The sequence below is a fragment of the Phascolarctos cinereus genome, unplaced genomic scaffold, assembly GCF_003287225.1.
Source record: "Phascolarctos cinereus isolate Bilbo 61053 unplaced genomic scaffold, phaCin_HiC Scaffold_4;HRSCAF=312, whole genome shotgun sequence".
Taxonomy (NCBI): Eukaryota; Metazoa; Chordata; class Mammalia; order Diprotodontia; family Phascolarctidae; genus Phascolarctos; species Phascolarctos cinereus.
Genome location: NW_027555847.1, coordinates 672,901,976 through 672,918,387, shown reverse-complemented (window position 1 = coordinate 672,918,387; position 16,412 = coordinate 672,901,976). Strand labels below are relative to the sequence as shown.

At 44.2% G+C, this 16,412-nt stretch overlaps 1 protein-coding gene across 3 annotated transcripts in view; it reads left to right on the top strand.

Moving 5' to 3' along the window:
- Positions 1 to 16,412, top strand: part of SBNO2 (strawberry notch homolog 2) — a 231,629-nt gene that overhangs the window by 103,328 nt on the left and 111,889 nt on the right. For all 3 annotated transcript variants that reach the window (XM_078154089.1, XM_021009040.2, XM_078154088.1), the window contains one exon: positions 6,024 to 6,147. In XM_078154089.1, the coding sequence (XP_078010215.1) occupies positions 6,024 to 6,147 (124 nt within the window). The remainder of the gene's footprint in view (positions 1 to 6,023; positions 6,148 to 16,412) is intronic.

Sequence of the window (16,412 nt, the reverse complement as noted above, 5' to 3'; positions counted from 1 at the left end):
TAAGTCTGTCAAAGTTGATCATCACACAGTGTTGCTGTTACTGTGTACAGTGTTCTCCTGGTTCTGCTCGCTTCACAGCATCAGTCCATACAAGTCTTTCCAGGTTTTTCTGAAGTCTGCCTGCTCATCATTTCTTATAGCCCAATAGTGTTCCATCACACTCATAAACACAACTTTGTTCAGCCATTCCCCAACTGTTGGGCATCCCCTCAATTTGCCACCACAAAAAGAGCTGCATAAATATTTTGTACATGTAGATCCTTTTCCCTTTGCCAACATTTCTGTAGCACACGTCTGACCTACTCAGTCATCGTCAGTGACTCCCTATTAATTCCAGAATCACGTGGGAAATACTCTAGCATTCAGTGTTCTTTTTACAACCTGGCCTCTTCCTACTTTTCCATTGTTAGACTTTGCTCTTAGAGAGTGAGTCAGTCAACATTTAGTAAGTGCCATCTGTGTGCCAGCCAGGTACTGGTCTAAGTGCTAGGGATACAAAGAATTGCTGCTGCTGAATGCAGCCGTCAGAGGGCCTGCCTGACCCTGACCCTGTGGTTGGAGCAGGTTTTGTGATAACTGGTTGGAACGAGCTTTAGGATATCTCTGGAAACTCCCTGTTACTGTACCTGCAGCCTGCTGTTCTGACTATGGGCTTTCTGTTGTTATGCAAAGCAGCTTATGAAACAGCTTTGCATGCCTTCCATTTTACTCTCTCTCTCTGTTGCTATTTATTTGTTTGTTTGTTTGTTTGTTTAGGCTAAGCAATAGGGTTAAGTGACTTGCCCAGGGTCACACAGCTAGTGTCAAGTGTCTGAGGCAGGATTTGAACTCAGGTCCTTCTGACTCCAGGGCCTCTATCCACTGCATCACCTAGCTGCCCCTCCCTGTTGCTATTTAAACCCTGTTCCCTCTGCCCCTCATGGGCACTCGAAATGTGGTGTTCTGAATCGCAGCTCCCTTGCTCCAGTTAAAGATCCTAGTTTTTGCTACTTTGATAGTCTTCTTTATTTCAGGCTGACACCGTTCCTCACTCACTCTTCTTCACACACAACGATCTATCTCCAGACTTGGTGCTTTTTCACTAACTATTCCCCATTTCTAGAATGGTTCCTTTCCTCCGCCTCCTGGCTGCTCTGACTTCATTCCAGATGTGGCTCAAATCCACCTTATGCAATAGGCCTTTATTGATGTCTTTCATATCTTGATGATCTTCTTTTCCCCCTTCTCCCATGCTAGTGCATTGTTTACACTTGTGTGTCCCTAGTTATTTTTATGTTGTCTTTCCCACAAGAATGTGAGCTCCTTGAGGTCGGGGACCATGCTTTTGCCTTTCTTAGTATCCTAGGGCTTAACACAATGCCTGGCATGTAGTGCTTACTACATGTTTGTTGTAAACAACATGTCATTGACGACTGGTTCATGTCATTGGTGATTAAGGAAACAACATATTTCAGTTCTAATACCGTAGCACTGCAGTGGAGGAAGTGGAAATGGTGCTCAAGGAAAAGAAGTCGTGAGAATATAAACAGAATCAATCTATGCTGTACATGATATAACTTTAGGGGTGTACTCACTGATTATTTTTCAAGATATCTCAGGGGGAAAGATTCCACAAGAATGGGAAAGATCATACATGTTAATAGTAACCCCCTCTCCACAGTAAAGAGACCCAAGACGACATCAGGATCAACTAATTTATATCCCTGTTTTCTCATCTCTCTAATTCTTTATCAGAAGGATATTTGTTTTTTTGGAGAGCATGTTTGTTGAAAAAATGAGGAGGACCCATAGGCTTTTGAAGATAATTATGCATCTGACCACACCCTCACCATTACACACTTGCCTGAGAGGTGTAGACAATACATGATTCTGTTAGGTTTTAACATAGCATTTTTTATGATGAAAAAGCATTTGGCATATATCCATTACTTCACATCCTGCTCTTATAAATATAAGAACTCTCTAAGCTTTATCTCTCATTTACATGAAGGGATTTCATGTATTGAAAGACAAATGATCATGTCATCCAATTCAGCAAACATTTATTAAGTGCTTTTTTTGGCTGGGGATGCAAAGATATAACACCAGCATTTGTCTCAAGGATCTTATCTTTTTAAATGTAAATTTTTACTGATATCTTTTATTTTTACATAATCTTCATTTCCTGTTTACTCTTGCCTCCCAGAGAGCATACCTTATAACAAAGACTAAAGTGGGGGGAGGGATTAATTGAAAATTAATCAACAGATAACCAAGTCATACACGATGTGTTATATTCCACATCCATAGTCAGTACTTCTTCAGAAAACGCAGGGAGGTGTAGTCTCATAGCTCTTCTTTGGGGCCAAGTTTGGTCAGTATAATTTTATAGCATTTGATTTCAAGATTTTTGTTGTTTTTCTTTCCCTTTATGTTTTTGTAATCCTCATGCTTACTGTTTTTCTACTTTCTTCTCTTTGCATCTGTCATATAACTTCCTAGTTTCTTTGTAGTTTTCATTTTCATTATCTGTTATTACACAATAATATTCCATCGCTTCTATATACTGTAATTTATTTAATAATTCCCTAATTGATGGCCATTTTCTTTGTGTCTTTTTAATTTACTTTATTGATTCTGAACTTATACACCCCACAGTGAACATTTCTATCCACATAGTGGAACATAAAAAAGAGAAATGTATTTAAAAGTGAGTCTTCATTTTGTATTCTTTGCTTTAGGAAAAAAAATGTCATACACCCCATACTTTACTTTCAAAACTGAATTTCATTTTGTTCTCTTCTATTCATCTTTTAAAATGTGTTAATGGCCCATTTTGTTGGGTATGACTATTGCTTCCCCCAAAACAAAAAAAAACAAAAAAAGCCCAGTTAAGACCCCTGGTAACAAGTAAGCATAGTCAAGCAAAATTCATTCGCATAGTGGCCATGCACAAAAATGTATTTTTCTTTCTGCACCGTGAATCCATCACCTGTCTACCTGGAAAAGGGCTTCATTTTAGGTCCCATAGAAGTAAGATTTGTCATGACTTTGTTCAGAGTTGTTTTTCTTGACTGTGTTGTCATGTAAATTGTACTTCTGGTTCTGCTTACTTCACTTAGCCTCAATTCCTACTTTCCAGGAATCTTTGAAAAGGTCTCATCAGTTATTAAAGAGCAATGAGTTTCCATTATATTTATATGCCATGATTTATTCAGCCATTCCCCAGTTGTTTGACACCCCATAGGTTTCAGTTCTTTTCTTTTTCTTTTTGCTTTGAATTCCTTCTTTAGGATTAGGAAGTTATAGAAACAGAATTGTTGTTGTTTTGCAACTTTTTCCTCCTTGGTATTGTCTTCACTCTTAACCATTCCCTCCCTTTACCCATTCCCACTTATTTCACTGTTGAATTTTATGTATTTCCACACCAAATTGTGTGTGTGTGTGTGTGTGTGTGTGTGTGGTTTAGCCTTCCTTTGTCTGTGCCAGATGAATGGGGTTTATATAATACCTGTTACTCCCACTTTTTCCTCTCAGTTTACATGTTCTTCTTACACACCCCAAATATGAGAAAAATTAAATTATATCCCTCTTCTTTCTTTCTACACTGTTATAATCTTTCCACCCTCCCTTTTCTTTCCCCTATTTTAACCCCCAGAAAAGAACCAGTCTACCCCAAGCTTCTCTGATTTTTTAATTTTTAGTCTTCTTCATTGTATTTTGAAGACATAAAGGTTATGAGACATTTATGTCTTCTCCCCCATTAGAGTGTTAGCCCTACCTCATTATACAGCCCCTTCCAGTTCAAATGAATTTACTTTTCTAGGTTTCTCTTGACTCTTATATATTTGCTTTATAGCATTTATATAGCTCTGGTCTTTTCATCAGAAATACTTGAAAGTTCTCTATTTCTCTGTTTCTGTATTTTTTCTCTCTGTAGGATTATAATCAACTTTGGAATATAAATTATTCTTACCTGTAAGCCCATATCCTTTTCCTTTTGGAATATTGTATTCCAAGTTCTCCTTTTGTTTATTGTTGAAGCTACCAGGTCTTGTGTGGTCCTAACTATGGCTCTTTGTTACTTGAACTCTTTTTCTGGATGCTATATTTTTTCATTGATGGGGAAACTGGATTTTCTTTATGACTTTCTTGGGACTTTTTTCCTTTTGAAGTTTCTTTCATTTTGAGGTCTAGTTCTAATAGACCTGGGTAGTTTTTGTTTATCATTTCTTGAAATGTGTCTAAGGTTTGGATTTTTTTAATCATGGTTTTCAGGGAGGTCGATAATTACCTTTTCTTGATTTTTTTTTTGGGGGGGAGGGCTACCTTTGGATCTCCAGAAATTCTTGATAGTGGTTGGGATTTTCATTTTACTCATCACTGCAGCCTTAATGGGTTTTGTGGCAGATCTAACATCTGTCTCCTACCCTGTTTTTGGTTGGGAAGGTTGTCCCTGTTTTTTCTTGATCTAAGTTCTTTTCCTCGACCTTGGGTTGCATTGACCCCTATTACTCATAAAGGGGCCTTCTAGATCTTTGAGGTTTAAAGCCTTGGATCTTCAGGGTCTTCTATGGAGTCTTAGGGCTTCGTAGCCCTGGCATATCATAGGCCTTACTAGTAGCTGCTGCTTCTGGTGACATCTGTTGTCACTGTTGGTTGTCCAGATAGTATATTATAAGAAATGTGAGTGTAGAGAGATTACTTTCTACTGAGAGGTGGGAGTTGGGGAAATTAGTGATGGCTGCAAGGAAGAAATGGTACCTGAGCTGGACCTTGCAGGAAGAAAAGGACTTCAGTAGATGGAGAAAGTGGGAGTTTGAGGATGGTACATTCCAGGTCTTGGGGAGTATTGCCTTCCCATCTGAAGTCATCTGGTATTTACTTTGTATGCTTCTTGTATGTACCTGGTCATGCGGGCTGTTTCTCCCACTGGAATGAAAGCTCATTGAGGGCAAGGCTTGGGACCACTTTTCTTTATGTTCCCCAGTGCTCAGCATAGTGTCTGGCGCATAAGTGTCAAACAGTGAACGCTTGTTGACTGATTGGTTGGTCAAACCATGTGAGCAGAGCGATGGAGAGAGGAGAGGACAAGACCAGCATCAGGGACAAAAGAGTGTTTCTGTTTAAGGAAAGCCATTGGAAGTGATTCTTTAAAGGGACCAGATTGTGGAACTAGGCAAGGGGATCTGGGTGCCAGGTTGTAGAGAGCCTTGAATGCTGGGATCAGGCGTTTATACTGTGTTTGATACATACTGGAGAGCCACTGGATGTTTGTGAGTAGAGGAGGGATGAGTTCAGAGGACTCGTTCATCCTGAAGATTACTCAGGCAGCAGAGGGAGGATGGATTACTGAGGACAGAGGTTGGAGGCTGGAAGATTCATTACGATGTGATTTCAGTTCTTTGCGAGAAGAATTGAAAACCCACAGTAAAGTGAATTGCAGAGTTGTGGAGCTCTAAGTTAAATTTGGTAGGTAGAATTAGTGGTGGATAAAGTGCTGAGCCTGGAGTTAGGAAGCCTTCTCTTCCTGAGTTCAAATGTGGCTTCAGACACTTAACCAGCTGGATGACCCCAGGCAAGTCACTTTACCCTGTTTGCCTCAGTTTCCTCATCTGTAAAATGAGCTGAAGACAGAAATGGCAAACCACTCCAGTATCTTTTCCAAGAAAACCCCAAATGGGGTCATGAAGAATAGGACATGACTGAAAAACACCTAAACGACAAACAGCAGAGTTGACAGACCTTTGCAGGTGGATATGGGTGGCAAAATAGGAGGGTTAAGTTAGCTCTACTCTAGGCTGAATATTCCTGTTCTTTCAGCTAATGATCCTCAGACCTGGTCTTCTGCCCTTTCCCACACTGGTCACCCTCCTGGACTCACCTCAGCTTGTCTGTGTCCCCATGAAAACAGTGTTGGCCATTAATCATTACCAGACTAGAGCTACCCATGATACACACACAGTGCCTTGTTCTCTGGGAATTTTGAAAGTATTGCCTTCAGGGAGGCCATCATAGTCACCTGTTTTCTTTTCTCTCCCCAGGCCATATTTGACTGCCCCTTCCTACCCCTACCCAGATTCCATCAACAGACAACATTGCCTGGACGCAAACTATGCATCTGTGGGCTCTGCCAGCTTCTTACCAAAAAATGGTGATTTTCCTCAGGTAAGTTCTCCCTGCCTGAACCCCCAACACCCCCCCCCCGCCCCCCGGATTATTTGGGGCTTTTAACCAGATTTCCCTTTTGCTTCTGGAAGAGATGTAGATGGTCTTTTCTGAATGCCTCTGGGGGCACCCACTCATCTTTTGAGGTCTCAGTTTTTACTCTTTGCTGGATGATTTTAATTGGTGGTGATGCTTTTGAAAGGGGAAATGAGACATTTTCTTCAGCAGAGTTCGTGTAACTAGAGTGCTCATCAGGCCTCAGCTACTTCCTAGACTTTCCTCCTTGTGTCAGAGTCTCACATTCAGAGGCCTGGTTTGGTTGACTTTGTAGGGTGCCTAGGTGTGACGTCAGCATGACATCTGTTGTGCAGTCATGTCCTGAAGTAATTGTCTTACTTGTCAAAGTCCTTCATGGATTGGGATCCAGTTTTAGATAGAGGAAATGGCTTTTCCCAGTTATGAAATCTTCTCTGGAAGCTCATTCCATGTAATTTTGAATCAAGGCCCTAGTGTCCCATCCCAACACTTAGAATTGGAAGGGCAGTTGCCTGGGAAGAAAACTGCCTGGAGAAGTTGGAAAGCCTCTCTTCTGTCTGTTATCACCAATGTGACATTCGACAAGTCATTTATGCCATCAGAGCCTCAGGAACTTTCTAGGTCAAATGAAAGGTTCAATTCTGTGACTTCCTAAGGTCTCTTCCTGTGATGTCTCATCTTTCTCCCTCCCCATTCCCACTGTCACTGTTGTATTTGAGACTTCATGACCTCTAGCCTGGACTGTTGTGATAACTGCATCACTGGTCTTCAAATCACTAGTGTCTCTTCTCTTTCAGTCTATCTTCCACATGCTGCCCAAGGAATCTTCTTAATACATTACCTCCCAGCTCAGAAACCTTCAATGGTTCCATGACGCCTACAGGTTCAGCTACAGACTTTTAGTCCGGCATTCAAGACCCTCTGTAATTTATCTCCAGGCTACTTATCCAGCTTTATCTCAAACTACTCCTCTTTATATAATGTTTATGTCCTAATCTATATCTGGCCACTGGACCCAGTTGGCTCCGGGGGAGAGAGTGAGGCTGGTAATTTTGCACAGCCCTCCCTCACGGAAATCCAATTCACTTGCATGTCTTGGCATCGCCTCCCTGATGTTCTCTTTGAGAACAAAGGAAAAACAGCAACAGCATCAGGCGAGCCAGACTGGTTCATTGTTTCCTTTTTTGCCTCCATGCATTTGTGCATACCTGAAATGGACTGCTTCCATAGCTATAATTAATTTGTTTTTACATCTCTTATGTTTCCCGTGTGAGGGAACCCGCTCTCCCCCTCCCTAGCCACTTTCAGAGCCCAGGTCGGGTGGCATCTCTCCCATGAAGACTTCCTTGAGTTCCTCTCAGAAGTTAGCCCTTCCCCTCAAGTCTCTCCCCCTACTCAGTTTGACTTCTTTTGTGTAAGAATATCATAGCTATTTGTACACATGCTTCATTTTTCTACTAGCATAAGATTCTTTGGGGCAAGAATAGTAGCATTAAAAAAAAATTATATCCCCAGAACCCAGCAAATTATTAGTATCAATTCTTTTTTTTTTTTTGTGAGGCAGTTGGGATTAAGTGACTTGCCCAGAGTCACACAGCAAGTAAGTGTTATGTGTCTGAGGCCAGATTTGAACTCAGGTCCTCCTGACTCCAGGGCCTGTGCTCTATCCACTGCACCACCTAGGTGCCCCATTGGTATCAATTCTTGCAGGCCTCATATGGACATAGAAAATCATAAATTAACATTATCTTTGATAATGTTTGATAATTAGGAAGCCTAATAAAGCTGACTCCAGCCCCAACATCCTAACTTGCTTTTGGGCCCCACTCAGCAGCAGACATGTCCTGATTTAACCATGCAATCTGACTTTAATCACACCTCAGGCCCCCGGACTCAATACAGCTGCTGCCCCTAGCTAACCACTGCCCCCAGATCCAGTTCACATATTTGAACAGGTGTGTTCTTGTATTCAACCACAGTCACATCATCCATTTTAGCCAAAGATAGGACCACAGTACCTAACCAGGCAGGACCACAGTAGCTAGCCAATTAGAAAGCAGCATGACCAGGATGTTTGACCACTGAATCATGGAAGGGACCCCTCCCCATTACCTAATCTCTTAACAAATCCCTCCTGCCTTTTTAATATTCACAATTTCTGTTGTGTAGTAAACATCCATACACTATAAATTTGCCTGATTTGTCTTACTAAGCTGCTTGGTTCCTCTTGGAACCTAGGCTGCTTCTGAAAGGTATCAGTCTCCAATAAATCCCTGCACTTGGATCAGAGATGGTCTGACTCTGAATTCTTTGAGATGGTGCTGCCACGACACACCATGAAGCCACAACGTCTTCGTTGCTTTGTAGCTTTATTGTGTTTAACGTTTCCCAATTACATTTTAATCTGGTTGGACTGCGCTGGCTTGACATCTCTGTTCTACATGGTTGGAATGTAATAAACGTTGGTTGGTTAGAGATCTTCCCTCTGAGCCTCGGTTTACTCATCTGTAAATTGGGGGTTGTACTTGCAGTGCATATCCCACTGGGTTGTTGTAAAGAGAGCGCTTTGTAAAGTTAGGGCATCTTATAAATGTGTTCATTGCTCTTGTTTGCCCTGGCCTTGGACTGGGCGCCTTCCTTCTTGCATCGTCTGCTTAACTGCTCATGGGGTTTGACTTATGTGGACATCAGCAGCTCCCTTCCTTCTGAAGAGGCAGAAGAGGAGCATCATTTCTCACTATCTTCCCTGCCTCTGTGCCCTCAAGTTCCCTAGCATGTTCATCTTCACTACTTAGAAAAACTAAGGACTTTCAGGCCTCACCATCCGCTCCCTACCAAGCTCTTAGTACTCCCTGCCCTTTCCAATATTAGCCCTGTAAACCCAAAGTAGGGTGAATTGCAGTTTGAATATGGATTTTCTTTTATGTATTGTCTGTCCTAACTAGAGTGTGAATTCCTTGCCAGAACACTGTCTACCCTTTTTTTTCTGTGTTCCCTATTTTCAGCACAGTGCTGGGCACATAGAAAGCACTTAATAAGTGCTTTTTCATTCATTCATTCATTTAATTCATACATTTCCATTGTACTTAATTGTCTGCCGGTTCCTCTTGCCTTTCTTTTGAGCCAATGAAGTGGCAACGGAGAATTTTCAAGGAGATACTCTGGATTTGGTGTCCAGGACATGTGGGTTTGGATATGTGCTCCGATGTTCAATAGTTCTGTGACAATCAGTGGGCAGGTCAGAAACCTCTCCTAGATTGTGTTTCCTCATCTGTAAAATCAGGTTGGGCTAATAATAGCCACAGTTGTAGGAGCAGACATCTCTTTTGTGCTTGAGAGCTTGCAAAATGTTTAAGTACATTATCTCATTGGAGCCTCCCCGACAACCCTGAGAGATGGCGTGCTGGGTTTGGAATCTAAGCACCTGCCTTTGCAGACGGGCTCTGTTACCTACTGCCTCAGTGACCTTGGGCAAGAGGACACTTCATCTCCCTGGCCAGAGTTTTCTGTGGGGAACTTTGTGTTCTGCTGGGGATCCAAAGAAAGGCAAGAAGAAGCCCTGTCTTCAAGGAGCTTCCACTCTAGATGGAGCAGCCAGAGGATCTCTGAGGTCTCGCTGCACAAGACTGTAAAACTACAAGGTGGATAGGTGGTTTAGGTCCTCCCCAAGCTGTCACTCTCTGTCACCCCCACAGTAGCCTGTCGCAGGCCGTGGGCAGCATTTTCTCGGCTCTCCCTGGCTGCCCCGGGCCTGGCGTGCTCTCCCTCCTTCCCTCTGCCTTCTGGCTTCCCTGACTTCCTGCAGGTCCCAGCTAAAACTCCCCCTTGTACAGAAGGCCTTTCCCCACTCCTCTTTGTTCAGTCTTTCAGTTTATCCTGTGCACAGCTGTTTGCTTATTGTCTCCCAGTCAGATCCTTTTGTGCTTGGGTTTCCAGCATGTCCCTTCCCCCCGCAGTTGTTTTGGTTTGAGCCAGATCTCGGCATCATGTGACCCCTGGTGGGTTGGTGGCAGAAAGGACCCAGCTGTGGGTGAAGCAGCACCGGGTGGCATTTCCCTTTCAGGGAACAGCGCGACAGGGGGAGGACATGCCAGCCTCGGACTTTCCGCCAGCGTGCTGAGCTTGTCCAGCCATCGTCCAGCTGTCATCCCGCTGTCAGGCTGCGTCCTCGGGGCGTGTCCATGTGTATGAGCGGCTCGATTTGTGTTTCTGTCCTTTCAGCGTTCTCCCTCCTGACCCCCTCCTTCGTGCTCCTCGGGTTGTTCCGTACTGTACTTCAGCCATGGCCCAGCTTCTTCATCTCCTCCTCTGTGTCACAAATCCTTGGCCCTGATAGGCAGCTAGGTGGTGCAGTGGGTAGTGTGCTAGGCCTGAGGTCGAGAAGGCCTGGGTTCAAGTCTGGCCTCAGACACTTCCTAGCTGTGTGACACTGAACAAGTCATTTAACTTCTGTTTGTCTTAGTTTTATCAGCTATAAAATGGGGATAATGACAGTATTTCCCTTGTAGGATTGTTGTAAAGATTAAATAAGGTATTTGTGGAGTGCTCTCAGCTCAGTGCCTGGTGTATACTGGGCTCTGTATAATTGTTTATTCCCTTCTCCCCTTTTCTGCCTTCCCTAGAACTACCTTGGTAGTTCATTGCTGCCTGCCTGAAGTAGGTGGAGTATACATGATATCAGTGTTCACAGCCTTTCCCTAGAGTCCCAGGGTGGGGAACCTTTGGCCTTGAGGCCACATGTGGCCTTCTGTGTCCTCGGGTGCCGCCTTTTGTTTTACAGAATAAATCCTTTTATTAAGGGGAATTGTTCTGTGAAGTTTGGATTCAGTCAGAGGGCTGCACTTGAGGACGTAGAAGGCCACATGTGGCCTCAAGGCCAAAGGTTCCCCACCCCTGGGAGACCTTACCTAAGGGGAGGAACTCTCCTTTAAGGGAATACAGTCAAGGGATTGTGGAGGCTGCTCCTGAGGAGGCCAATCCTAGATGCTCAGAGAAAAGAAACATAAGAACCTGGGAATATGGGGCTCCTATGATTACGTTTGGACTATCTTAAGATCAGATTTTGTGGCTTTGTAATTTATCACTCTCGTATTCTCTGAAGTATGTTGTCTACCAGCTCTTCTCTTCTGCTCCCACCCCCCTTGCTGGTTAAGTTCATTTTGGAAATCTTAGCTTCTTTCTTGTGTGTGTGAAGGGAGGTGTGTCAGTAGTAGAGAGACAGAAGGACTCTTATCTCAGAAGATTTGTGCTCTAGTAGGACTGGCTCTCACCTATGACTGTGTGCTGCTGTCTTCCCTCTCTATATACAGTTGGCCTAGGACTAGCCCAGAGCTAGCACTGGAATAATATTCAGTCATTGTTCTGTCTGTTGGCATCTGTCAGGCTCAACTCTGCAGCTGGGAAAGGTCCTTCTAGGTCATCTGAGGTCCCTAAGGATACTAAGGACCAGAGCAATGATATGACCTGCCCAGAGTTGTACACAGACAGCCATCAGCCATGTATGAGATGCTTACATGGTGTCAGGCACAGGGCTAAGGCTCAGACCCAACCCTGGCAAGTCATTTCACTTCTTGGGATCTCAAGCTTCTCACTTGCCAGCTGAATAAAGTAGGCTGAACTAGTTCTCCAAGATCTCTTACAGTTGTAATACCTACAACCCTATTATCTAGGTAAAAATGTGCGTGTGTGTGTGTGTGTGTGTGTGTGTGTGTGTGTGTGTGTGTGTGTGTGTTGTGAGGAGGCCTTAGGCAATTTCATTCAAAGTTTGGCATTTTGTAATAATAAAATTCCCATTTCTATGGTGCTTTACAATTTACAAAGTGCTTTCACCTGAACAGCCCTGTGAGATAGATAGGATGTATAAGCATTATTGTCCCCATTTTACAGGTAAGGAAACTGAGGCTGAGAGTAGTAAAGTGAGTCACACAGGGTTTATATACATAGTGATTGGCAGAGCTCTGGAACTCTAGCCCAGGACTCCGGACTCTTGGTTTAGTCCTGCTTCCTCTGATTCTGACATCTGCCTTGGAGTAGAGCCTGGTGGCAGGGCCTAGGGAAGAAGAGAGTACCACTCTCTCAAGTGAGAGACAGACCAAAATGGAAGTCAGGCAACCAGCTAGATTTGAGAGCATAAACTAAGGAAGGGCAGTGGCCAGAGATTGGTAAGGTAATCCCCTGCTGTAGGAGGTCATGGGGTAGAAAATACCAGCACGAAAAGCTGGATAATTTTCTGAACATTCATAAATTTCACAGCTGCTTAATGTTTCTGAATTGTGGTGTGTGGCTGCATGGCCACTTTGAGGTGGAGTAGCTATGTGGTCCAGCCAAGTGAGCTGTAAAGTGAGGGGCCCCTGGGCTGATGCAAGCCTCCTGGTACCCTGAACCACAGTCACCTCTCCAATACCCCCAGTGAGAAGCTGTCCAGCTGCTTCTTGCAAAGCTCCAATAAGGGGCAGCCCCCTGCTTTGGCAGCGCCTGCACCAAGAACACCAAACTGAGTCATTTCAAGTTGTTTTCCTTGACCTTTCCCACCCACTCCATCTTCTTTTGGTTCATTCTCTCAGTTCTCTTTAAACCTGGCTTTTGCTTCTGTGTTCTAAATCAGCGTGGCCAGGCCCATGTTCAGACCCTCATCCTACTGATCCACAGACCTACTCCTCTTCACTGGTGTCACAGGTCAGCAACCTTTAGGTTCACCTCAGTTTGCCTCTCTCTGCTTTGGATGTCATCACCATGGCCCTTTCCTCTATCCTCTTCCTCCAGCTTGCAGGTTGGTGCAATGATCAGTCTGTCAGAAAACATTTATTAAACACCTGCTGTGTGCCAGGCACTGTGCTAAGTGCTGAAGATACAGAGAAAGGCAACAGATGGTCCCCCCTTTTGAGCAGCTCATAATCCGGTGAGGGAAGCATGCAGATAACAGTGTCCAAACAAGCTATATTCAGGACAGATTGGAGATAATCAGCAGAAGGAAGGCACTAGAATTAAGCAGGATTGAGAAAGGCCTCCTGTAGAAGATGAGAGGTTAGCTGGATCTTGAAGGAAGCCAGGAAGTAGAGATGAGGAGGGAGGATCTTCCAGGCATGGGGGCAGCCTAGAGCCCAGACATGGAGTGTCTTGTTCCAGGAGCAGCCCAGCCACCTTTTCCTCTGGTACCAGTCCTGGCTTCCATCCTTCCCCGAATGATTCACCCTGACTGGGTACCACATGGCCAATACAGTCAATCCCATCTCTTCTACTTGGTCTATGATGAAATAGATCAATGACAAGATTAAGGGGGGAAGGACTACTCTTAAATATATTTTAATATCTTTTATTAATTTATTTTTAGTTTTCAACAATCACTTCCATAAGCTTTTGAATTTTAAATTTTTCTCCCCCTCCCTCCCCGAGATGGTGTGCAATCTGATATAGGCTCTACATATACATTCCTATTAAACATATTTTCACATTACTCATGTTGTAAGGAAGAATTAGAACCAATAGGAGGAACCACAAGAAAGAGGAAACAAAACACAACAGAAGGAAAAAAAAACCCTTAAATCGTAAGAATTGACTCTCTGGTATTTCCCCGAGGACCCCTGACTTCACCCCTGCTTCTCTGTATAAGCATGTTAAAGCTGGAAGGAACCAGGCTCATTTTATAAACGGGAAATTGAGGCCCAGTGAGAGGCAGGCACTCTCTGTGGGTCACATATGTGACGAGGCATAGAGCTGGGGTGTGATCTCCTAGATCTATGTGTGCAGCTGCTGTCATGACAAGAGGAGGTGAGCTTGTGTTTCAGACAACCCTACTGCTTTGGAGAGGGCCATGCTCCCTTCCTCAAACTTTGGAAACAGTCAGTAGTGACATCATCTTTGCATTTTCGTCTTTCTGATTCCCTGGTGGACAGGCTGGCAGGAGACCTATACAGTCCCTTCTGCCCCTGGCTTCACTATTGCGTGTGAGTATTGATTTCCTTTTCCCTCCAAAAGGATGGATTCAGATATGTGACCTGTGAACTCTTACCTTAGCAGGAGAATGTCTTGTGTGGATATGCGTGAATAGCTGGCCTCCGTAGCAGTCAGGCAGGCAGTCAGCAAGCATTTATCCAGTGGCTCTCATGTGCAAGGCTGTGTTCATATGCATCATTTCCCAGTTGAAAGAACAGCCACAGGAACAGGCTGTACCTTTCAAGTGAAGACTGGGTCAGTTTCTCTTTCCTCTTCTCTGTCTCTGTCTCTCTGTTCCCCCCATCTTTCTCATCTTCCTGTATTCAGTATCCTCCACCACAGTGTTCTCCAAGTAGAAATCCCGGTGGCTTCATTTTCTCTTTGAGTCTCTTTACGCCTTGTTATTTAAAGCTAACACCAGCAGATATTTTTGTATCTTCAAACGAAGCTGCTCTAGTCAGCATTTCTGAGTAGGTGGTACCTCCCAGAGGGGCTGCCACAATCCCTTCACCATCGTCTGAGTCACAGAGGGCTTAATTTTAAGGTTCCTTCACTAGCCTAGTGACCTCAGGGAGATGGATGTGACGAAAATTCATGGTTTGGAAATAAAGCACCATGTCAGCATCCCTGCTGGTCTTCTGGTGCACAGGACTTGATAAGTAATCCACAGTAACTCCAGCCTCCATTGATTCCAGTCCTCCTGCCCCTACTCAGGAGACCTTTTCCCTCCTCTGCCTGATCTTGCTTGAGTCACCCAGGGCTGCCTCAGCACTAAGGGTGCCCCATAGAGTCAGGGTGTGTCATGGCTGGGTCAGCTGGCCAGTTGGAGACAGCTAGTCCAAAGGTATACTCGGGGACCTGTGTATGTATCCACATATACACACCTCTCCTTTTTCCCATGAATACAGTGCAGAGGAAAGATCTGGATCAATGAGTCCAAGTCATCAAGGATTCCTTAAGCACCTTCTGTGCTAGGTGATAGGAATGCAAAGAGAGGGTCCATTTGCTGGCTTCCCTGGATCTCATAAAAAAAATTGCCATTTAATGATGAGGAGTAATTAGATATATACACAGATATTCAATTCAGCAAACACGTATTAAGCCCTTACTATAGACAGGGAACTACTTGAGATATGTAAACATAAGAAATAAGATTTCTTGCCTCCAGAGAGCTTACATGAGGATAGGGGGTTGGTAGACTATAACATATACAAAGGAAAACAGATTCAAAAGAGTATAAAAGTAATGGAATATGATTTCAGAGAGGTAGAGAGCATTGAGGAGTGGAATGATCAGGAAGGCCTCATGAGGGAAGGTGTGACACCTGCGCTTTCAGGAAGAATTCAAAGGGAACATGGAGTGTATTCCAGATGTGGGCAGCAGTAGAGGCAGAGGATATTTTACCAGGTATGGAGAGTGTGTGAAAGGGAATCAACTTGGCTAAGTAAGTGGGAGCCAGATTCCGGAGGACTTCTAATGTAGCTCTGTAGAGGAAGTGTGGGAAAGAAGAGACTGGAAGCAGGGAGATCATTTAAAAGGTGGCTGCTGTTGTGTTTGAGGTAAGAGGTCAGGAGGGCTGGAACCTGAATGAATGAAGAGAAAGGGATGGATGTAGGGGGTTGTGTGGAGCTGGAATCACCAAGACTTGTCAGCTGATTGGATGTGGAGGAGCAAGGGAGAGGGAAGAGTCAGGGATAATTCTGAGGCTCCTAAACATACGATGTGATGAGGAAGGAGGCAGCAGAAACAGACCAGGTGTTACAAAAAATTTGAAGGAGAGATTACATCTTGTATCTAGAGTATAACAACCTGGGTTCAAGTTACGACTCTGCCCCTGTGCTGGTGGAAAGTGCACAAAACTCCATGGTGTCTTGTGCTTCTCATCTGTAAAGTGAAGATGTTCGGTCAGATGGCCCCTCAGATCAGTGGGTCATAACTTCTAACACCGGAAAGACCTCAGATGCCAACTCAGAGGCAGAATTTCTGTGCGGGGCCTCAGACTCCAGAGTCAGACCATGCTGACTCATCCTTTTCCATCGCTCAGTCTGTGAGCCTGTGAACATTCACTCTGGCTGGGGTGGAGTGGGGCATATCGGGTGAGGGAAGGCTTCCTAAAAGAAGTTGCACCAGAGCTGGACTCTTGAAGGGAGGGATTTTAGCAGGCTCCGCTGTGTGGGTGTGGGTCCGTGGGGGACAGCATGAGTCAGTGCGTGGAAACAGCTGGTAAGGACAGAAATGGCATGACAAGTAGTATGATTTGGTGTGACAGAAAGCATCCAGTAGCAAGTCGTGTGAGT